We start from the raw sequence: 24,683 nt of genomic DNA on the forward strand, positions 1-24,683 counted from the left end.
TCGATGTGCAGGGTACTTGTGCGAGGTAATTGAGGTAGATATGTACTGTACATAAAGTGGCATATAGTAAACAGTAGCAGCAGTGTAAGAGTTGAGTCAGTTAGTGCAAAAATGGTCAATGCAGATAGTCAGGGTGGCTATTTGGTTAACTACTGTATTTAACTAACAAGTGGGGGTGGGTTGTCAGAGGGTGAGACTGGAGCAAAGGAGATATAAACATTTTGCAAAACAAACTCCTGGGGGTCTGCCTAGTTTTGGGGAGGGACAAAATGCGAGGGAACAGGAGGACGGAACAGAAAACAGTCCACATGGAGAGGGCATTTGGAATAGTTGAATGAATGGCATATGGGCAAGTTGGAAAGTTGACAGACGAATTGAGCAATGCGTGTTCTGCAAGTTATTCTTTTAAAATATTGATTTAGTTGGTTTTAGGGTAACGTATGATGTAACGTGGCTAGCCAGCTCCAGTAGTTGAAGACTTTGAACAGAACACGATACAGTGGGACAGTGAGCGCTTTAGCTCGCAACACCTCAGTGAACTGCCAGCTTTGCTTAGACTAGCAAGAACACTTCTCTTTCAGTTTATCTTTACTCTTCTTTACGCTGTCGTCGAATTTGTCTTACATTTCACAGATAAGCTTGTTGCTAACGGTTTGAGACCTGTCAAGTTTAACTTGTGGTTGTTGGACATGGTTTTCACAGCTAGCTAGCTAAAGTTAGTCAGCCATCATTAATTTGTATTTTTCAACGTTGGACGGACTGAATGTTCACCTTTGGGATACTTAACGTTACTGTCAGTAAACAGCAACAAGACAACATCAACGTTGTATTTTAAACGAGACAATATGCAAAAGTTCAACTCGACACACATAAGTACTCTTCCTCGGGACGCTGAGCTTCAGCAGCGTTTAGCCGACAACGGGGGAGCCGGGGAGGCGATGAAGGAAAACAGCTCTGGGAAGAATCACATCCTTGTAGAACCTGCAGACAGTTCACTCTGTACCAAGAGAAAGATGCTGGTCGGCTTGGATGTTTTCTGTCTGTTTGTAGGTAAGAATTATGTTGAACCACCTTTGCATATTATTTCACCCTTTTACCCATTTTATTTGACTGAATCTCAACGTAGCAACATGACATGCTTGTCTGCTTTGCATTCATTTAATTCTTAGCCTGTCTCAGTATTTCCATTTTATTTCCGAGGAAATATGCAGAGGTCAATATAATTAACATGAATATAATTAATAGTATGCATGCCACAGAATGGGCATTTATTGCAAATAAATCTAGGACGGCTCACTCTCACATGTTGTCCAAGTGATGATGATAGACGACCATTTAATTAAACGCATTAACGTTACATTTATTAGCACAATTAGTTAAGGAGAAGAATCAACGGCAAAGTGCAACAGGTCTAGCAGTTCAACAGGTCACAATACAAGAATAAGTCATTTCAAAAGCCAATTCAGCACTAAACCAAAAGGGCAAAAAGGAGTCTGTCTGTACTCTAAGCTAAGCACTGAAGAAAAGCTGGCAGGAGAGTTGTCCCGGGAATTCTTGAGTTCCCATGACAACCATCCATGGGGTTCCCAAGAAAAGAACATTAGAATAAAACACGTTGCAACCCCTTCCCTGCTTGTGTTCTAATGCCAAAATTACACTTGTTCATTGTTTGCCTTGCTTCACTACAGCATTATCCCTCGCCAAGTATCTAAACTCCACTACGTTGAGCACATTCTAGAGCTTTTGAATTGAACCTCCAACTCCTTCTCGTCGCTATGCCTCGATTCTTACCTTGTAGGCCCACCCATGTTTGTCCTTTGTTGCGTGCATTTCTTTGCTGAAATCCATACATTTTTTTATAAAACGTGAATCAAATACAACCACCGATGTTTTCCTTGTTGAGATTCAATTGGCATTCGCGGCTGAGTTGCCATCTTAGAGCACCAGCAATGAGGAAACAGTCAGTGGTTGTATTTGAATAACGTTTAATTTGATTTTTTTGTTGTTGATTTCAGCAAACAAAGAAAGGCACGCAACAACAGAGGACAAACATAGGTACATGATAATGGTTTAAGAATATATATATATTTTTTAAGTATCCTCATATCGCGAGTCAGAGGTTCATTTAAGGAACTCTAGTCTGCACTCAACTCCATGGAGGAGTTGAGGTACTTGGCAACAATATCTCTAATGTGTGCAACAAAGTTATTCTGCCAAATTAGGAGGCTATTATATGATTCAATAAAGCATCGGATAATGGCCCGGATACAGTGTGAATGCTGATAGGGTTAGCAGTGTTAAGCCATAATGTGGAACATGAGGCAATCTGACAATCACTCACAAACACAGAGGGACTATTGGGTTGCTACTCTGTGGTAGTTATCATTGGTTACTCCTCAACTAACATGAGTGAAACACAATTGTGTGCCTAACTACACCCCTGAAATGAAGGGGGGGGATGTTGATCAGCCTCTCTGGTGCTGGCACTAAGTGAAAGCAGGGAAGAGTGGTTTGTTTTGAATTTGTTAACATGACACAAACAGGACTATAAGGCGGAACCCGTCCAGGCAGACAGACAGGTCTGCCAGAGCACCGTTGGCGGTTACAAGCTGCCTGTTGCTTCCCAGACAGACACACTGACAGACAGGTTCACTCTCACCGTACAGCCTGTTATTCCTCCTTGCCTGCAGGTATGCTATTGCCTCCTCCTCTGCTAGGTAGCATGCTTGACACTCATCAAGTGTTTAGGAAGTGTCTGGTAAGTGCCAGACGGAGACTGACTGGCCCAGAGTCAGAAGATGGGAAGGAAACATACTTTTTCCGTTTTTCGTAGCTCAGCCTAATGAGAACATGTGGGCTGGTGTTGACTTTCCTTATCCCTGACTGCTGGTTGCATTGCAACACTAGGATTGACTCAATCACCAGGTTGCATGCTTGAAAGAACATGAGTGAGAGGAAGTGAGAGATTTAGAAAGTGTCTTTTTAAAGTCTCTCAAGACTGGCATGCTTGTCATGGCATGCTTGTCATCATCTTCCCCCATTCACCACCATCATCTCTGGTATCATCATCTTCCTCTATTCACCACCATCATCTCTGGTATCATCATCTTTCCCCATTCACCACCATCATCTCTGGTATCATCATCTTCCTCTATTCACCACCATCATCTCTGGTATCATCATCTTCCCCCATTCACCACCCTCACCTCTGGTATCATCATCTTCCCCCATTCACCACCATCATCTCTGGTATCATCATCTTCCCCCATTCACCACCATCATCTCTGGTATCATCATCTTCCCCCATTCACCACCATCACCTCTGGTATCATCATCTTCCCCCATTCACCACCATCATCTCTGGTATCATCATCTTCCCCCATTCACCACCATCATCTCTGGTATCATCATCTTCCCCCATTCACCACCATCATCTCTGGTATCATCATCTTCCCCCATTCACCACCATCATCTCTGGTATCATCATCTTCCCCCCCCCATTCACCACCATCATCTCTGGTATCATCATCTTCCCCCATTCACCACCATCATCTCTGGTATCATCATCTTCCCCCATTCACCACCATCATCTCTGGTATCATCATCTTCCCCCATTCACCACCATCACCTCTGGTATCATCATCTTCCCCCATTCACCACCATCACCTCTGGTATCATCATATTCCTCTACTCACCACCATCACCTCTGGTATCATCATCTTCCCCCATTCACCACCATCATCTCTGGTATCATCATCTTCCCCCATTCACCACCATCACCTCTGGCATCATCCTCTTCCTCCATTCACCACCATCACCTCTGGCATCATCCTCTTCTGGCATCAGCCTTGTTCATTTAGTAGGAAGTAGGCAGTAGGAAGCTCTCATCCATTTATATGCAGATGATACAGTCTTATACTCAGGTGGGCACTCCCCGGAATTTGTGTTAAATACTCTACAACAAAGCTTTCTTAGTGTCCCAACAAGCTTTCTCTACCCTTAACCTTGTTCTGAACACCTTGTTCTGAACTCAGAAACATCATTTATAGATCAGCAGGTAAGGGTGCTCTCGAGCGGCTAGATGTTCTAGCCCACTGGTTGATGCTTATTTATAAAACCCTCATAGGCTTCACTCCCCCCTATCTGAGATATCTACTGCACCCTTCATCCTCCACATACAACATCTGTTCTGCCAGTCACATTCTGTTAAAGGTCCCCAAAGCGCACACATCCCTGGGTCGCTCCTCTTTTCAGTTCGCTGCAGCTAGCGACTGGAACGAGCTGCAACAAACACTCAAACTGGACAGTTTTATCTCAATCTCTTCATTCAAAGACTCAATCATGGACACTCTTACTGACAGTTGTGGCTGCTTTGTGTGATGTTGTCTCTAGTATTGTTGTCTCTACCCTCTTGCCCTTTGTGCTATTGTCTGCCCATTAATGTTTGTACCATGTTTTGTGCTGCTACCATGTTGTGTTTCTACCATGCTGTTGTCATGTGTTGCTGCCTAGCTATGTTGTTGTCTTATGTCTGTCGTTATGTAGTGTTGTGTTGTCTCTCTTGTTGTAATGTTTGTCCTATATTCATATGTTATTTATGATTTATTTATTTATTTTAAAAATCCCAGCCCCCGTCCCTGCAGGAGGTATTTTGCCTTTTGGTAGGCCGTCATTGTAAATAAGAATTTGTTCTTAAATGACTTGCCTAGTTAAATAAAGGTGAAATAAAATAAATTAAAATATAAATGTACTTTTGGTTCTTTCTTGATAGATATGATTGTCGTCACTATCATCAGCTATATTGTGAATTAACGGTATGCCTTGTCTCCAGTTGTCTCTGTCTCCTCTCCAACAGTATGTCGTGTCTCTAGTTGTCTCTGTCCCCTCTCCAACTGTATGTCGTGTCTCTAGTTGTCTCTCTCCTCTCCAACAGTATGTCGTGTCTCTAGTTGTCTCTGTCTCCTCTCCAACATTATGTTGTGTCTCTAGTTGTCTCTGTCTCCTCTCCAACAGTATGTCGTGTCTCTAGTTGTCTCTGTCTCCTCTCCAACAGTATGTCGTGTCTCTAGTTGTCTCTGTCTCCTCTCCAACAGTATGTTGTGTCTCGGAGTTTCAACCAAATTTCCCTAAATGTCAACAGCAGATTCCTCAGGCTGTTGACCCTTGTTATCTGCCCCGTCAAGGGACTCATTTATTACTGTCACTCTGGAATTCCCCCAAGGCATCGCATTCTAATGGCCTTATAAGTTAGGAGGGAATCCACTTTGCTCAGTGTGGTCCCTTCTGTCTCGGACAGTACTTTACTGCAGTGAAGTAAACATGTTAACACTGTGGTATGGCATTATGAATGACTGTTATTAACACTGTGGTATGGCATTATGAATGACTGTTATTAACACGGTGGTATGGCATTATGAATGACTGTTATTAACACTGTGGTATGGCATTATGAATGACTGTTATTAACATGGTGGTATGGCATTATGAATGACTGTTATTAACACTGGTATAGCATTATGAATGACTGTTATTAACACTGTGGTATGGCATTATGAATGACTGTTATTAACATGGTGGTATGGCATTATGAATGACTGTTATTAACACGGTGGTATGGCATTATGAATGACTGTTATTAACACTGTGGTATGGCATTATGAATGACTGTTATTAACACTGGTATAGCATTATGAATGACTGTTATTAACATGGTGGTATGGCATTATGAATGACTGTTATTAACACTGTGGTATGGCATTATGAATGACTGTTATTAACACTGTGGTATGGCATTATGAATGACTGTTATTAACACGGTGGTATGGCATTATGAATGACTGTTATTAACACTGTGGTATGGCATTATGAATGACTGTTATTAACACTGGTATGGCATTATGAATGACTGTTATTAACACTGTGGTATGGCATTATGAATGACTGTTATTAACACGGTGGTATGGCATTATGAAGGACTGTTATTAACACTGTGGTATGGCATTATGAATGACTGTTATTAACACGGTGGTATGGCATTATGAAGGACTGTTATTAACACGGTGGTATGGCATTATGAATGACTGTTATTAACACTGTGGTATGGCATTATGAATGACTGTTATTAACACTGGTATGACATAATGAATGACTGTTATTAACACTGTGGTATGGCATTATGAATGACTGTTATTAAGACTGTGGTATGGCATTATGAATGACTGTTATTAACACTGTGGTATGGCATTATGAATGTGGTATGGCATTATGAATGACTGTTATTAACACTGTGGTATGGCATTATGAATGACTGTTATTAACACTGTGGTATGGCATTATGAATGACTGGTATGGCATTATGAATGACTGTTATTAACACTGTGGTCTGGCATTATGAATGACTGTTATTAACACGGTATGGTTATGGCATTATGAATGACTGTTATTAACACTGGTATGGCATTATGAATGACTGTTATTAACACTGTGGTATGGCATTATGAATGACTGTTATTAACACTGGGTATGGCATTATGAATGACTGTTATTAACACTGTGGTATGGCATTATGAATGACTGTTATTAACACTGTGGTATGGCATTATGAATGACTGTTATTAACACTGGTATGGCATTATGAATGACTGTTATTAACACTGGTGGCATTATGAATGACTGGCATTATGAATGACTGTGGTATTAAATGACTGTTATTAACACTGTATGGCATTATGAATGACTGTTATTAACACTGGTGGTATGGCATTATGAATGACTGTTATTAACACTGTGGTATGGCATTATGAATGACTGTTATTAACACTGGTATGGCATTATGAATGACTGTTATTAACACTGTGGTATGGCATTATGAATGACTGTTATTAACACTGTGATATGGCATTATGAATGACTGTTTAACACTGTGGTATGGCATTAACACTGTGGTATGGCATTATGAATGACTGTTATTAACACTGGTGGTATGGCATTATGAATGACTGTTATTAACACTGTGGTATGGCATTATGAATGACTGTTATTAACACGGTGGTATGGCATTATGAATGACTGTTATTAACACTGTGGTATGGCATTATGAATGACTGTTATTAACACGGTGGTATGGCATTATGAATGACTGTTATTAACACTGTGGTATGGCATTATGAATGACTGTTATTAACATTATGAATGACTGTTATGGTATGGCATTATGAATGACTGTTATTAACACTGTGGTATGGCATTATGAATGACTGTTATTAACACTGTGGTATGGCATTATGAATGACTGTTATTAACACATTATGAATGACTGGTATGGCATTATGAATGACTGTTATTAACACTGTGGTATGGCATTATGAATGACTGTTATTAACACGGTGGTATGGCATTATGAATGACTGTTGTTAACACGGTGGTATGGCATTATGAATGACTGTTATTAACACTGTGGTATGGCATTATGAATGACTGTTATTAACACGGTGGTATGGCATTATGAATGACTGTTATTAACACGGTGGTATGGCATTATGAATGACTGTTATTAACACATTATGAATGTGGTATGGCATTATGAATGACTGTTATTAACACTGTGGTATGGCATTATGAATGACTGTTATTAACACTGTGGTATGGCATTATGAATGACTGTTATTAACACTGTGGTATGGCATTATGAATGACTGTTATTAACACATTATGAATGTGGTATGGCATTATGAATGACTGTTATTAACACTGTGGTATGGCATTATGAATGACTGTTATTAACACTGTGGTATGGCATTATGAATGACTGTTATTAACACTGTGGTATGGCATTATGAATGAATGACTGTTATTAACACTGGTATGGCATTATGAATGACTGTTATTAACACTGTGGTATGGCATTATGAATGACTGTTATTAACACATTATGAATGACTATGGCATTATGAATGACTGTTATTAACACGGTGGTATGGCATTATGAATGACTGTTATTAACACTGTGGTATGGCATTATGAATGACTGTTATTAACACTGGTATGGCATTATGAATGACTGTTATTAACACTGTGGTATGGCATTATGAATGACTGTTATTAACACTGGTATGGCATTATGAATGACTGTTATTAACACTGTGGTATGGCATTATGAATGACTGTTATTAACACTGTGGTATGGCATTATGAATGACTGTTATTAACACTGGTATGGCATTATGAATGACTGTTATTAACACTGTGGTATGGCATTATGAATGACTGTTATTAACACTGTGGTATGGCATTATGAATGACTGTTATTATGGCATTATGAATGACTGTTATTAACACTGGGCATTATGAATGACTGTTATTAACACTGTGGTATGGCATTATGAATGACTGTTATTAACACTGTGGTATAGCATTTTGAATGACTGTTATTAACACTGGTATGGCATTATGAATGACTGTTATTAACACTGTGGTATGGCATTATGAATGACTGTTATTAACACTGGTATGGCATTATGAATGACTGTTATTAACACGGTGGTATGGCATTATGAATGACTGTTATTAACACGGTGGTATGGCATTATGAATGACTGTTATTAACACTGGTATGGCATTATGAATGACTGTTATTAACACTGTGGTATGGCATTATGAATGACTGTTATTAACACTGTGGTATGGCATTATGAATGACTGTTATTAACACTGGTATGGCATTATGAATGACTGTTATTAACACTGTGGTATGGCATTATGAATGACTGTTATTAACACTGGTATGGCATTATGAATGACTGTTATTAACACTGTGGTATGGCATTATGAATGACTGTTATTAACACTGTGGTATGGCATTATGAATGACTGTTATTAACACTGTGGTATGGCATTATGAATGACTGTTATTAACACTGTGGTATGGCATTATGAATGACTGTTATTAACACTGTGGTACTGGCATTATGAATGACTGTTATTGACACTGTGGTATGGCATTATGAATGACTGTTATTAACACTGTGGTATGGCATTATGAATGACTGTTATTAACACGGTGGTATGGCATTATGAATGACTGTTATTAACACTGGTATGGCATTATGAATGACTGTTATTTAACACTGTGGTATGGCATTATGAATGACTGTTATTAACACATTATGAATGTGGTATGGCATTATGAATGACTGTTATTAACACTGGTATGGCATTATGAATATGGCATTATGAATGACTGTTATTAACACTGGTATGGCATTATGAATGACTGTTATTAACACTGGTATGGCATATGGCATTATGAATGAATGACTGTTATTAACACTGTGGTATGGCATTATGAATGACTGTTATTAACACTGTGGTATGGCATTATGAATGACTGTTATTAACACTGTGGTATGGCATTATGAATGACTGTTATTAACACTGTGGTATGGCATTATGAATGACTGTTATTAACACTGTGGTATGGCATTATGAATGACTGTTATTAACATTAACACTGTGGTATAGCATTTTGAATGACTGTTATTAACACTGGTATGGCATTATGAATGACTGTTATTAACACTGTGGTATGGCATTATGAATGACTGTTATTAACACGGTGGTATGGCATTATGAATGACTGTTATTAACACTGGTATGGCATTATGAATGACTGTTATTAACACTGTGGTATGGCATTATGAATGACTGTTATTAACACTGTGGCATGGCATTATGAATGACTGTTATTAACACTGGTATGGCATTATGAATGACTGTTATTAACACTGTGGTATGGCATTATGAATGACTGTTATTAACACTGGTATGGCATTATGAATGACTGTTATTAACACGGTGGTATGGCATTATGAATGACTGTTATTAACACTGTGGTATGGCATTATGAATGACTGTTATTAACACGGTGGTATGGCATTATGAATGACTGTTATTAACACTGTGGTATGGCATTATGAATGACTGTTATTAACACGAATGTGGTATGGCATTATGAATGACTGTTATTAACACTGTGGTATGGCATTATGAATGACTGTTATTAACACTGTGGTATGGCATTATGAATGACTGTTATTAACACGGTGGTATGGCATTATGAATGACTGTTATTAACACTGTGGTATGGCATTATGAATGACTGTTATTAACACTGTGGTATGGCATTATGAATGACTGTTATTAACACTGGTATGGCATTATGAATGACTGTTATTGACACTGTGGTATGGCATTATGAATGACTGTTATTAACATGGTGGTATGGCATTATGAATGACTGTTATTAACACTGTGGTATGGCATTATGAATGACTGTTATTAACACTGTGGTATGGCATTATGAATGACTGTTATTAACACTGTGGTATGGCATTATGAATGACTGTTATTAACACTGGTATGGCATTATGAATGACTGTTATTAACACTGTGGTATGGCATTATGAATGACTGTTATTAACATTATGAATGACTGTTATTAACACTGTATGGCATTATGAATGACTGTTATTAACACTGGTATTTATGGTGGTATGGCATTATGAATGACTGTTATTAACACTGTGGTATGGCATTATGAATGACTGTTATTAACACTGGTATGGCATTATGAATGACTGTTATTAACACTGTGGTATGGCATTATGAATGACTGTTATTAACACTGGTATGGCATTATGAATGACTGTTATTAACACGGTGGTATGGCATTATGAATGACTGTTATTAACACTGTGGTATGGCATTATGAATGACTGTTAATCAGAGTCTAAAACCAGGATCAATTCATAATGAAGGCTTTCACTTTGGCTTTGACTTAAATATGTATGTGTGTGACCGTGTGTGTGTGTGTGTGTGTGTGACCAGGTAACACTGTCCCCCAGATCAAAAATATGTCTAAGTGGGATGATTGATGTTTCACAGTGAGAACATTTTTCTACTGTGTCAGTATGTCTCTCAAGCATACGGATGTCTCAATCTGTGTGTGAGCATTCCTCCTGCACGCATTATTAAGCTTTCAAAAGAGGAGCTCAGGTCTGAACAGAGTCCATGTTCTGTGGCCATGCTGTGCTTGAGACACGGCATCCAGCAGCATAGGCAGGGTCAGAGGTGAGGGGTCAGTCATTGACGTACCCGTGGGCAGGCTGAGACAAGTCTGGTCCACTTCTTTCCTGCTTTTCTTCCTGCCTCCTGTATGGCTGCCTGTCTCTCTCCGGCACAGGTGGTCCTCACTCTGTCATCACAGTTATTTGGGACCTTAAAAGTAATTGGAAGGGGATCTGAAGCCTTAAGTGGTTTGTGAAAACCATCAATTACAGTGACCACGCAGTCATTCATATTTGCTCAGGATAAAGATTCATAGATGAAATTAGAACCAAATCAATAGCAAAATTAGAGAATAGATTTTAACTGTCTCAACTAGGCTGGGTCAAATGTTTTTGAACAGCACTTAAAACTTCTTACGGATCATTGGGAGGCTAGCGTCTCACCTCGACAACATCCGGTGTAATTGCAGTGTGCGAAATTCAAATTACAACAATCGTCATAGATACATAACAAATGGTCCTTTTGATCAATAAAGTCCTTCTTTATATCCCCAAAAAGTCAGTTTCATTGGCACGCTTGACTCAGTAATCCATCGGTTTCCCTCGTTCAAAATGCATACAACTGAATCCCGTAAATTACCAATAAACTTCTTCCAAACACATCAAACAACGTTCCTAATCAATCCTCAGGTTCCCTAATATGTAAATGAACAATAAAATTTAAGACTGAGAATAGCGGAGGCCATTATCGGAGATAAATAACGAAGTATGCGCAATCACCGGAACGTGCAACAAACACTACAGCCAAAATGGGAGCCACTTACTAAAACTAGCTTATTTTTCAAAAACCAAGCCTGAAACGCTTTCTAAAGACTGTTGACATCTAGTGGAAGCCCTAGGAACTGCAATCTGGGAGGTATTCATTTTATATTTCCATTGACAGCCATAGTAATCAGGGGTGAGCTGAAAAAAATAAATTCTGGATGGATTGTCCTCGGGTTTTCACCTGCCATATCAGTTCTGTTATACTCACATACATTATTTTAACAGTTTTGGAAACTCGAGTGTTTTCTATCCAATACTACCAATTATATGCATATCCTAGCTTCTGGGCCTGAGTAACAGGCAATTTACTTTGGGCACCTCATTCATCCAAACTTCCGAATACTGCCCCTAGCCCGAATAAGTTTTTAAGCTCTCCCTGAGAGACAGTGACCGGTAAAAACCACAGAGACGATTACTGGTTGTGTGTTGGACTGAGTGTGTGTGTGGGGGGGGGGGGGACTGAGTGTGTGTGTCTGTGTGTAGGAGGGTAAGAAGACGTGAGGTAGCTTGCAAGAGAGGATGGCCTGTATCTCCCGGAGTGATCAGAGAAAGGGTCCTTGTTTACCTGGGATCCTTGGGACGTCCATACCCCCATTGAAGTTTACATTTAAAAGGGTTAGGATTAGGTAAGGGTTAGGATTAGATAAGGATAGGGTTTAGGGTAGAGATAGCATTAACCTCAGAGTGAGTTCAAAGGTCCACTTCTTTCCTGCTTTTCTCCACTCGCTTTCCTGCTCTTTCTTCTTCTTGCTTCAACCATTTTGGGATGGAAGTTGTCCAGAAGAGGGGATGACGCGTGGTGAAGTGTGCGTGTGTATTTGTTTTCTTGGGCATACAATATGTTTGTGTAAGTGGGCTTGTGTTTCTGTTCAGCTGGCAGGGAAAGCTGTCGAGTGAGACAGTGAGAGGGCCTGCATGCTGCAGCATGCCACTGTGTCAGGAATATTTTAAGCAGTCCTCTCACTCTGGGCCTATGTGTGTAACCATGCATGTGAGTTTGTCTCTGTGTTTTTAGTGCTCTTGCATGGTCATGTTGAACAGTATGCGCTTGTGTGCATGTGCCTCTGTTTACAAATTCACTGATGCATTTTCACTCAATGTTTTTAGCCCTAATGGAATACATGATGAAGTCATTACATGGGAACATGGCAGTATTCTGACGTTGACAGATGCAGCTTCCAATAACAGAAACCCAATCAAACGATTAGCTGAAGGAAAAAGTGATGCTGCTCTTTACCCAGTTGCTATAGGACATTTCCATCTAAAAGGAGCCATGAGCACCAACATGTTAACTTCATAGGAGCATGTCAAATCAAAACTAAGAGTCTATTTTTGAGAAATTAAGGAATATATACATTTTCCAATTATTTTCCATCCTAAAAATGAGGAATAAGCAAAGACTTTGATTTGTGGTCAAACAGATGGAAAAAGGGTCTTAGACAACATCTAGCAGGAAAAGTCTGACAAGGTATTAGAAATATTGTAATATTGTAAGTTGTAATGTAAGTAAAGACCCCTGCCAACTAATATCAGCACTTATATTTAGTTTTGGAGAACTTATTTGCCTCCAGTAAGTTTAAGAAACATTGCCTTGTGCCTTGTAATTCTGTTATAAAAAACACACATTATCTTTCAGATATTTTCACATTTCTCTCCCTCATGAGGACTGAGGATAATGAAAGTTCACAGAAGTAATAGGTAAAGGTAGACCTACCAGTTAGTTATAGTGTTTTTACTGATATCAAATTTATTAATTACTAAGTGATTAAAACTCGTAATTCTGTTTCCAAATTGGTAATTGAATTACTGGAAAATCGGTAATGGAATTACAGCAATTGAATTGACTACAATGGGAAATCATAGTAGTCACAAACCACAGATGGGTCACCTGCTACTGTCCTCCCTTCAACTGACATATTGTTATGTTCAGTTCACAACTGTTTTTTTACTCTTTCTGTCGTCTGGGGGCCGCATAAGTGTTTTTTTACTCGTTTCTGTCGTCTGGGGGGCATAAATGTTTTTTAACCCTTTTCTGTCGTCTGGGGGCCGCATAAGTGTTTTTTTACTCTTTCTGTCGTCTGGGGGCATAAATGTTTTTTTACTCTTTCTGTCGTCTGGGGGCCGCATAAATGTTTTTTAAACTATTTTTGTCGTCTGGGGGCCGCATAAGTGTTTTTTTACTCTTTCTGTCGTCTGGGGGCATAAGTGTTTTTTTTACTCTTTCTGTCGTCTGGGGGGGCATAAGTGTTTTTTTTACTCTTTCTGTCGTCTGGGGGCATAAATGTTTTTTTACTCTTTCTGTCGTCTGGGGGGCCGCATAAATGTTTTTTTAACTATTTTTGTCGTCTGGGGGGCCGCATAAGTGTTTTTTTACTCTTTCTGTCGTCTGGGGGCATAAGTGTTTTTTTTACTCTTTCTGTCGTCTGGGGGCATAAATATTTTTTTTACTCTTTCTGTCGTCTGGGGGCATAAATGTTTTTTTTACTCTTTCTGTCGTCTGGGGGCATAAGTGTTTTTTTACTCTTTCTGTCGTCTGGGGGGCATAAGTGTTTTTTTACTCTTTCTGTCGTCTGGGGGGCATAAATGTTTTTTTTTTACTCTTTTTGTCGTCTGGGGGCCGCATAAGTGTTTTTTTACTCTTTCTGTCGTCTGGGGGGCATAAGTGTTTTTTACTCTTTCTGTCGTCTGGGGGCATAAGTGTTTTTTTTACTCTTTCTGTCGTCTGGGGGCATAAATGTTTTTTTTTTACTCTTTCTGTCGTCTGGGGGGCATAAATGTTTTTTTACTCTTTCTGTCGTCTGGGGGCATAAATGTTTTTTTACTCTTTCTGTCGTCTGGGGGGCATAAATGTTTTTTTCTTTCTGTCGTCTGGGGGCACTCTTTCTGTCGTCTGGGGGCATAAATGTTTTTTTACTCTTTCTGTCGTCTGGGGGGCATAAATGTTTTTTTACTCTTTCTGTCGTCTGGGGGGCATAAATGTTTTTTTACTCTTTCTGTCGTCTGGGGGGCATAAATGTTTTTTTACTCTTTCTGTCGTCTGGGGGCATAAATGTTTTTTTTACTCTTTCTGTCGTCTGGGGGGCATAAGTGTTTTTTTTACTCTTCCTGTCGTCTGGGGGGCATAAGTGTTTTTTTACTCTTTCTGTCGTCTGGGGGGGCATAAATGTTTTTTTACTCTTTCTGTCGTCTGGGGGCATAAATGTTTTTTTACTCTTTCTGTCGTCTAGGGGGCATAAATGTTTTTTTACTCTTTTTGTCGTCTGGGGGCATAAATGTTTTTTTTACTCTTTTTGTCGTCTGGGGGCCGCATAAGTGTTTTTTTTACTCTTTCTGTCGTCTGGGGGCATAAGTGTTTTTTTACTCTTTCTGTCGTCTGGGGGCATAAATGTTTTTTTACTCTTTTTGTCGTCTGGGGGGGGGCATAAATGTTTTTTTACTCTTTTTGTCGTCTGGGGGCCGCATAAGTGTTTTTTTTTTACTCTTTCTGTCGTCTGGGGGCATAAGTGTTTTTTTACTCTTTCTGTCGTCTGGGGGGCATAAGTGTTTTTTTACTCTTTCTGTCGTCTGGGGGCATAAATGTTTTTTTTTTTTACTCTTTCTGTCGTCTGGGGGGCATAAATGTTTTTTTACTCTTTCTGTCGTCTGGGGGGGCCGCATAAGTGTTTTTTTACTCTTTCTGTCTGGGGGGGGCATAAATGTTTTTTTACTCTTTCTGTCGTCTGGGGGCATAAGTGTTTTTTTACTCTTTCTGTCGTCTGGGGGGCATAAATGTTTTTTTTACTCTTTCTGTCGTCTGGGGGGGGGGCATAAGTGTTTTTTTACTCTTTCTGTCGTCTGGGGGCATAAGTGTTTTTTTACTCTTTCTGTCGTCTGGGGGCATAAATGTTTTTTTTACTCTTTCTGTCGTCTGGGGGCATAAGTGTTTTTTTTTTTTACTCTTTCTGTCGTCTGGGGGGCATAAGTGTTTTTTTACTCTTTCTGTCGTCTGGGGGGCATAAGTGTTTTTTTACTCTTTCTGTCGTCTGGGGGGCATAAGTGTTTTTTTACTCTTTCTGTCGTCTGGGGGGCATAAGTGTTTTTTTACTCTTTCTGTCGTCTGGGGGGCATAAATGTTTTTTTTACTCTTTCTGTCGTCTGGGGGGGGGGGCCGCATAAGTGTTTTTTTACTCTTTCTGTCGTCTGGGGGGGGGGGCCGCATAAGTGTTTTTTTACTCTTTCTGTCGTCTGGGGGGGCCGCATAAGTGTTTTTTCGGTCGAAATAGTGTAAATAAAAAATCATTATTATCTGGTTGGAAAAACGCTTTCAGTGTAAACTTAAATGACTAAAGCCACATATAAAGTAAGTAGAAAAGACAATGGACCTATATACATATTTTAAAATACCGTAAAATGTATTAGAGAGAGGCTTCTATTTGAGTCAGGTGTCTATATCTGTAATTGCACACAGCTTTTGCTAATTTGAATAGTTATTTGTTTACTAAATAGTTTATTTACTTCCAGAATCGAAATAATTTTCTTAATTTCCTTCACTGTCACATTTCTTTTATCATAGAATGCCTCTCTCTCTCTCTCTCTTTCTCTCTCTCTCTCTCTCTCTAAAAAAAACCTTTTCCTTGACAATTATTATTCTCTTTTGACTGCATTTTCGCCATTTTATTTTGAATTTTTATATATTTTAAAAAGAAATTGGGGGTGGGGGGGGTGCTTGCCAGTTAGCTAGCAGTTCTCAGCTGTTAGATGGCTAGAAAATGGCTAGAAGATTCTTAATGGCGATTTAAAGAAAGATAGTTGTCATAATTTTTTTGAGTCATTACTGAATTATTTAATGTAACAAATCAAACATTAAACTGCTTAAAAATGTATGGTAACCTTCATGGTAAACTCCGTAAAACAATTAATTTAGACCCACCATTTCTTTGAGACTGGCCTTCATTTGCTGAAATGTGTGCCGCTGCCCGGCTATTAAAAGGGACGGGTGGCTATTTGAGACTGCTTTTAATTGAAGTTTTACGGTATTGTAATCTTTGAGAACTAACAGTCACCAAAATGAAAGGTAGACAGTCATGGAGAATAGAAAATTCCCAAAACATTAATTTATCAGTATTGATTTTGCTATTATGTTTAATCAAAAGAACACGGAATTAGTTATACCTTTAAAACTACAAACAATTCTCTACACTGACTAGATAGGAGCCTTTAAATAAAATTCTGAAATTCAGCCTCACCAATGGGTTGGTCACGCACATTGGCCTGAAACAGCCCCTGGCTGGGTGAGGCAGGGTGGGGAGTGGGAGCAGTGGCTATCTCTTCTGTAGGTAAAGATCCACTGTAGGGGTCAGAGGTCAGCTTGGGGTATCCCACACCCAAATTGCTACAAATTCTCCCTATTCTCCCTTTGGTGAAGTGAGTTTTTCATATAATCGGTGTTAAGAATGAAGGGTAAAGCCTTGTGTGTCGGTTTGCAGTCTCTGGTTCCCCCCCAACCCTCCATGTCCCTGTCTGTCAAAACAAATGAGTCCTCCTTCTACCCCCTGCTCCTCCATGTTGGCTTTCAGACAGCCCCCCCCCTCCTGGTGCCTTCCCAGCACGGCCCCCTATCTACCCCATCATCCTATCCTCCTGACACATCTTACCTGCCGGATCCCCCTTTATCCACCTCAGCCCCAACCCTCTTCTGTCTGGCTGTCTGAAGCTCTTCCAACCACAGACAAACCACTAAACCAAACAGTCTGACAGCACAGTCCTCACTGCACATATCATATACCACAGACAAGCAGCCAGAGCACTCCCCCCACCCTTACTGTCACACTGCAGACAGACAGCCGCCTCTCCAGCCACCCAGCCTGAACCACACACACCCTTACCTTCACGCTACGCCACAGACCACCAAACCCCTTTACATACATACCACCGAGACCGCCAGGCAGGCAGGCCTCTTTATGTTCCCCTACTCTCTGTCAGCCATCCCTCGCCACACATACCCTTAGCTCCAGAACATGGCTGCAGTGCTGCAGGAAGTCAGTGGAGTGGGGTTAGAACAGAGAGGCTAGGGGGAAGCGTGTCTGGACCTGACGACAGCTACAGTAACAGTTACACAGCCTGGAAACTAGATACAGCACTACCGATAGTGGGTGGGAGGGAGGGGGGTTCAGAGGCTTGGAAATTGGAAGTAGGCTTTCATCTCTTCCTCCTGATTTGTTTTTTGAGTTAGCTCTGTTGTTTCGTGGGAACTATGGACAGATAGACCGTGTATCGAGTGATAATGTTAGTGATTATGTGTGCAGTAAATAACATTCTGGTTGTGTGTGTATGTGAGTCCAGCTGCAGCAGATGCTGCTGATATCAGATAGCCAGTGAGATGCCGTTGGGCTGTTTTTGTTTCCCAGGCTTTGTCCCTTGATGATCAGTCTTTTTGTGTAGGCATCATGGCAGACAAAACAGTGAACAGTGCACCCAGTTAGAACAATCCAGACAATTTAGGAGAGGGGACAGCAACCCCCCCCCATCCTGTAACCACCTGGATCAGCCCAACAAGTAAAAGCTGGGAGAAAGGACACTGTAGTGCTCATCCACACACATATCCGAGCAGGGCGGACACACACACGCACACGCACGCGCACGCGCACACACACACACACACACACACACACACACACACACACACACACACACACACACACACACACACACACACACACACACACACACACACACACACACACACACACACACACACACAGTCACTCTAATCAGGAGGATGGTGGTTTACTAGTCATAATCACAGCCCAGGTGCCAATGACTTCATCTCCTGTCTGAGGCTTACCAGGCTCACCCCTGTATAGTGGGTGTGTGTCCGTGTGTGTGTCCGTGTGTGTGTTGCACACCCAACTACTATTTTATACAAAGACTCTTTGTCCTTAAATGTCAGGTGAAACACAAAAGACGACTGGTCCTACTCTGTGACTCTCACTGACTCAACACAGATAGACATATACACTATGTTGTGGCCAGGACACATTGTCTAAGAACAGTCTTCGGGGAATAGAAGTCCAGCTCTGTATAGTAGACATGGTATTATTAGGGATTACAGCAGAGTTTACTAAAGTTAGAGTAACACCACCTCTATGTAATGATTCACTACACCAGTTACAATGCTATTATTAGGGATTACAGCAGGGTTTACTAAAGTTAGAGTAAAAGCACCTCTCTATGTGATGATTCACTACATCAGTAGCAGTAGATTGACTTCTGGATAAACAAGCAGTTTAGACCTGAGGTTGAGGACCAGAGGCCCTGGCACTGGCCCTAGAGGCCTGCCTGGCTGAAGAGAGACGGACCACCCCTGGAGGGTAGTAGGGGAGCGTTCTCCTCTCTTCCCAGTGACTGTCCCCTCCCCTGCCCAGGACTGTGTGTGTTCACCCCTTAGGAGATCTAGTGGTCACTGGTCACTCAGCACCCATGGTATACTATATAGTGACTGTCACCTAAAATGTTGGTTGATGCCCTGTTGAGTAGTAGGCTATGTTACAGTCTAGTATTGATATTCATGTGTTAATAATATACTAGTACTGTTTGGTGAAGCTGTTAGTTTGTTTGTTCAGTGCCTGTCTATGGGTTGTTTAGTTTGCTGTGGTTTCTTTGGCTCCAGGGTGGTTTAATTGGGTTAGCTATGGTTGGTTGAGGTTTGTGTGGGTAGTTTGGGTTTTTATGTGGCTTGTTTGGTTGCTTGTTAGTCCATGTGGTGTTTTGTGGGTTGTTTGTGTGTGTGTGTTCTGGGGTATTCTGCTGGACGAGGCGAGGTCCTGTTTACAGGGCAGGTCCCAACAGAGCCCAGTTCTCTGACCCTCACATTCCAGAACCACCGCTCATCGTCTCCGTCTGTGAAACACTTCAACACACCTCTCAATTCTCAATCTCTCTATCCCTCTCTGAGCCCCCCAACCCTTTATCCATCCCCCTCTCTCCCTCTCTAGAGCCCCCCAACCCATTATCCATCCCCCTCTCTCCCTCTCTAGAGCCCCCCAACCCCTTATCCATCCCCCCTCTCTCCCTCTCTAGAGCCCCCCAACTCCTTATCCATCCCCCTCTCTCACTCTCTAGAGCCCCCAACCCCCTTATCCATCCCCCTCTCTCCTCTCTGAGCCCCCCAACCCTTTATCCATCCCCCTCTCTCTCCCTCTCTAGAGCCCCCAACCCCTTATCCATCCCCCTCTCTCTCCCCCAACCCCTTATCCATCCCCCTCTCTAGAGCCCCCCAACCCCTTATCCATCCCCCTCTCTCCCTCTCTAGAGTCCCCCAACCCCTTATCCATCCCCCTCGCTCCCTCTCTAGAGCCCCCCAACCCTTTATCCATCCCCCTCTCTCCCTCTCTAGAGCCCCCCAACCCCTTATCCATCCCCCTCTCTCCCTCTCTGAGCCCCCAACCCTTTATCCATCCCCCTCTCTCCCCCTCCCTCTCTCTCCTCTCTCGCCCCCCAACCCATTATCCATCCCCCTCTCTCACTCTCTAGAGCCCCCAACCCTTTATCCATCCTCCCTCTCTAGGGCCCCCCAACCCATTATCCATCCCCCTCTCTCTCCCTCTCTAGAGCACCCCAACCCCTTATCCATCCCCTCTCTCTCCCTCTCTAGAGCCCCCAACCCTTTATCCATCCCCCTCTCTCCCTCTCTGAGCCCCCCAACCCCTTTTCCATCCCCCTCTCTCTCCCTCTCTGAGCCCCCCAACCCCTTATCCATCCCCCTCTCTCCTCTCTGAGCCCCCCAACCCTTTATCCATCCCCCCTCTCTCGCCCCCAACCCTTTATCCATCCCCCTCTCCCCCCTCTCGCCCCCCCAACCCTTTATCCATCCCCCCTCTCTCGCCCCCCAACCCTTTATCCATCCCCCCTCTCTCCCTCTCTCTCGCCCCCCAACCCTTTATCCACCCCCTCTCTCGCCCCCCAACCCTTTATCCATCCCCCTCTCTCGCCCCCAACCCTTTATCCATCCCTCCCTCTCTCCCTCTCTCACAACCCCCAACCCTTTATCCACCCCCCTCTCTCTCCCTTTCTCTGTTTGTCAATTTTCCGTACCCCCTCTAACCATGTTTTCCAGTCTTTTGAGTTTGACACTGTTTTATTGACTGGTACACATTATGAGTAATATGCCCTCAAAGCATCTGCATAAATAACACACGTAATTAACACGTAACATCTGCCCCCTCCTCCACCCTTCTGCTCTCTCTCTCTCTGTCTTTATTCTCTTTCTCCATGGCTGTTCTGTTTTTCTCTGTGTTGTTGTTCTCTTCTCACAGTGAGCTCATTCTGGGCTGTGGTCATAGAAGTGTAAATTAGAACCAGAAGAGTTTCTGAAGAGTGAGGCACATATCCCCTCTCCTCCCATTCCCTCGCCCTCTCTCTCTTCCTGTTTCTCCTCCCTCTGTCTCTCCCTTTGACTATTTGAAAGCATTCCAACTCTGTCCAACAGCACATTTGGCACGTGTGTGTGTGGGTCTATGTTAGTGTTTCCCTCCCTCCCTCCCTCCCTCCCTCCCCCTCCTCCCTCCCTCCCTCCCTCCCTCCCTCCCTCCTCCCTCCCTCCCTCCCTCCCTCCCTCCCTCCCTCCCTCCCTCCCTCCCTCCCTCCCTCCCTCCCTCCCTGCTCCACTCTGCTCTGCTGCTGTGTCCTCTGAGGCTGCTCTTGGCCAGGTGCAGTGGTTTGCTCACAGCTGCCTGACAGATGAGGTGAGGTTCTCTGGAGTGTCTTTTGCGTCTTCTTGTGAAAGCGTTTAGAGCCGCTGTAAACCCCAGTGTAAAGACTGGAACTTTACTGGGACTGGCTGAGACCTCTCAGACCTCTGAGGTTGTATAGGCTCGGTGCAGGCTCGGTTGACAGTGTGTGTTCTGCTGCAGAACATATCACATATGTGTTCTGTGTGTTCTCCATGGTTTCACAGTGATGTGTGTTTGGGAAGTTTGTATAAGATGTGTTTTGTGGATTGAGGTTGGTATGTGGCAAACTGGCGGCCTGTTTTTTGTGTGGACTGTGTTGTTTGAGAGTAGCATTTTGAGGAGCTCTGTAAGCCAGCGTTGGTGGGTCCTGGCCATGTGAGCCCAGGCTGTCAAATCAAGTCAAATGTTATTGGTCACATACACGTGTTTAGCAGATGTTATTGCAGGTGTAGCGAAATGCTTGTTTCTAGCTCCAACAGTGCAGTAATGTCTAACAAGTAATATCTAACGATTTCAATACACACACATCTATGTAAAGGAATGGAATTAAGAATATATAAATATATGGACGAGCAATGTCAGAGCGGCATAGACTAAGATACAGTACAATAGAATGCAGTATATATCAATGAGATGCATAATGGAACATGTATAAACATTATGAAAGTGACTAGTGTTCCATTTATTCAAGTGGCCGGTGATTTCAAGCCTATGTATATAGGCAGCAGCTCTAATGTGCTGCTTATGGACTTTAACACACAAATGTGGAAATGACAACACACACATATTTACAGAGCGGTCAATACATCATTGACAGGGTCGCGGTCATAGTTTGCCTACTGAGTGGTTGATGGCTCCCATTACTGTGAGAAACACACTAGAGGATCCAGCACTAGCGCCTCAACCAGCCAGCCCCACAATTTTATTATGGCAGGAATGGAGACGCTGTCCATTAGCAGACTGACAAACCACAATAACATTGATTATAACCGTAACTCTGCCCCAGATATATATATATATATAGAGAGAGAATTGTGGTAAAGAAGTAGCCTATTGTGGTGGATGGCCCAAGCATAGACACCACCATGTCATGTGTTTTCAGAGTAAAGCTATAAATCCTATACAGGGTTTCAGCCCCTGACCTTGTCAGTGTGTGCTTGAGTCAAGAGAACCACATTTCTCTTCAGGGCCGTTCCATATGATTTCAATCTCTTTCTGACTGCACCCCTTTTGGTTTTAATGAAACCTTTCATACATGTTGGAAGTGTTCAGAAAGGGACGTTTTTGAACCTGAATGACAAAACATTCAGGAGATGGAGAAAATGGTAAAAATCCCTTTAAGTACCTAAGTAAGGCCTCCTGATGCATATACAACATCTTTACCTTCATCTCTGTCTTTGTACTGAGTCATGGTACTGGGTCCTTACCAACTCCAGACAGCCACTCTCTCTCACTTCTCTGGGAGAGATCTGGCTTTTCTACGGTGGTCTGGAGTTAGGCCCTTGCGTGATGTCAGAGGCTCTGTAGAGGGCTGCAGCTTGGAGTCGCACGCCATGGTGTGCCGTGTGTGTGTGTGTGTGTGTGTGTGTGTGTGTGTGTGTGCATGTGTGTGTGTGTGTGCGTGTGTGTGTGTGTGTGGTCTAAATGCATCTGAAATGAGGAGCATGTGATTCTGGCAGGAGAAGTAGATCAGGCAAAGATCAGGGTCAGGTGAGATGTTTGCACTATCTCTCTCTTCTCTCGCTCTCTCCCCTCTGTCTATCTCTTCTCTCTCTGCTGTCGTCAGAGCCTCTGCTATCTGCCTGCAACGTGTTTCTCCTTCCCTCCCTCCCTCCCTCCCTCCCTCCCTCCCTCCCTCCCTCCCTCCCTCCCTCCCTCCCTCCCTCCCTCCCTCCCTCCCTCCCTCCCTCCCTCCCTCCCTCCCTCCCTCCCTCCCTCCCTCCCTCTTTCAGGCCCTCCCGTGCCTTCTCTTAACCAGAGCATATGTCTGTTTGGTCTTTATCTCTGACAAACTTCCAGTATTAGCAAAGGTCTTCTGACAAACTTCCATACTTCCAGTATTAGCAAAGGTCTTCTGACAAACTTCCATACTTCCAGTATTAGCAAAGGTCACAAGCAGACATTTGCTGTATACTACAGTAACTGTACCCTGCTTATAAGCCAATGACGCTACACTATTTCCTTGTTTTCATTCCTAAATTGTATTGGTCCTTAGGTACATTGATATGTGTGTAGGTTCTTAACTGTATGTCTTGGTGAAAGGGTGGCTGTATGGATCTGTTTTGGTAGTATTTATGATTGACTGACTGGTACTGTGAGTGAGATATATCTGTAGAGTATTCATGGTTATATAGTGCAGGTAGACTGAAACCTGTTGAACTCTGGTCACACAGAAAGTCACACTGAAGGTCAGTGAGCCATGTCCTTCTCCCGTCTGCTACTGTTGATCTACAGTCTCTAATGGCCTGTGTTGTCCTCTCCTCCTGTCACGTAGTCTCTCTGAGATTTCCTGGCAGCAGCAGTGTTTGCCTGGGCCCTCTCCAGCTCCAGGCTCTATGATGAGGGAGAGGTTAATCATTAGTCCCATGCTCTCCCTGCTCCATGGGGAGAGGGCTATGGGGGCATGGGATAGGGGACTACATGATGGGCTAGAGGGGCTGTGGGGAGCCGAGAGAGGAACTAGAAGGGTAGTTTGGAAGTTCAGAGTGAGTGTAGTGGTGTAGATTTAATTTCAGATATAGCCTTGGATTTGATTTCATCCTCCCTGCTGTGTGACTGGTGCCAGTATCATAACGAGGTTGCACAATCTTTACCCAATGAACTTTCACCAGCAGCAGGGCAGGTTGTAGCGAGGTTTGTTTGCTTAAGAAAGACAGACCTTGACCACCCTTTACGCCTTCCTTACACACACACTTTTAATTGGTTAGCCAACCAGGAAATAAAAATAAGAAGGTAATGTGTTACTACATTGATTTAATAAATATTCTGCCAATACAGTGGTAGTTAATGTTTAATGTTGTACGCTCCTTGTGCGTCTCTGTGCCACACTACACTAATTCTATTTCCTTATTATTGGACACAAAAG

General features: G+C 42.4%; 1 protein-coding gene across 1 annotated transcript in view; it reads left to right on the top strand.

Moving 5' to 3' along the window:
• The first annotated feature begins 248 nt into the window (after positions 1 to 248).
• The window catches only part of LOC135554493 (phospholipid phosphatase 3-like), a 32,282-nt gene continuing 7,847 nt past the window's right edge, over positions 249 to 24,683 (top strand). Inside the window, exon 1 of the mRNA XM_064986825.1 lies at positions 249 to 1,050. Coding sequence (XP_064842897.1) covers positions 846 to 1,050 — 205 coding nt within the window. The 5' untranslated portion in view covers positions 249 to 845. The remainder of the gene's footprint in view (positions 1,051 to 24,683) is intronic.

This window comes from Oncorhynchus masou, chromosome 14 (genome assembly GCF_036934945.1).
Source record: "Oncorhynchus masou masou isolate Uvic2021 chromosome 14, UVic_Omas_1.1, whole genome shotgun sequence".
Lineage (NCBI taxonomy): Eukaryota > Metazoa > Chordata > Actinopteri > Salmoniformes > Salmonidae > Oncorhynchus > Oncorhynchus masou.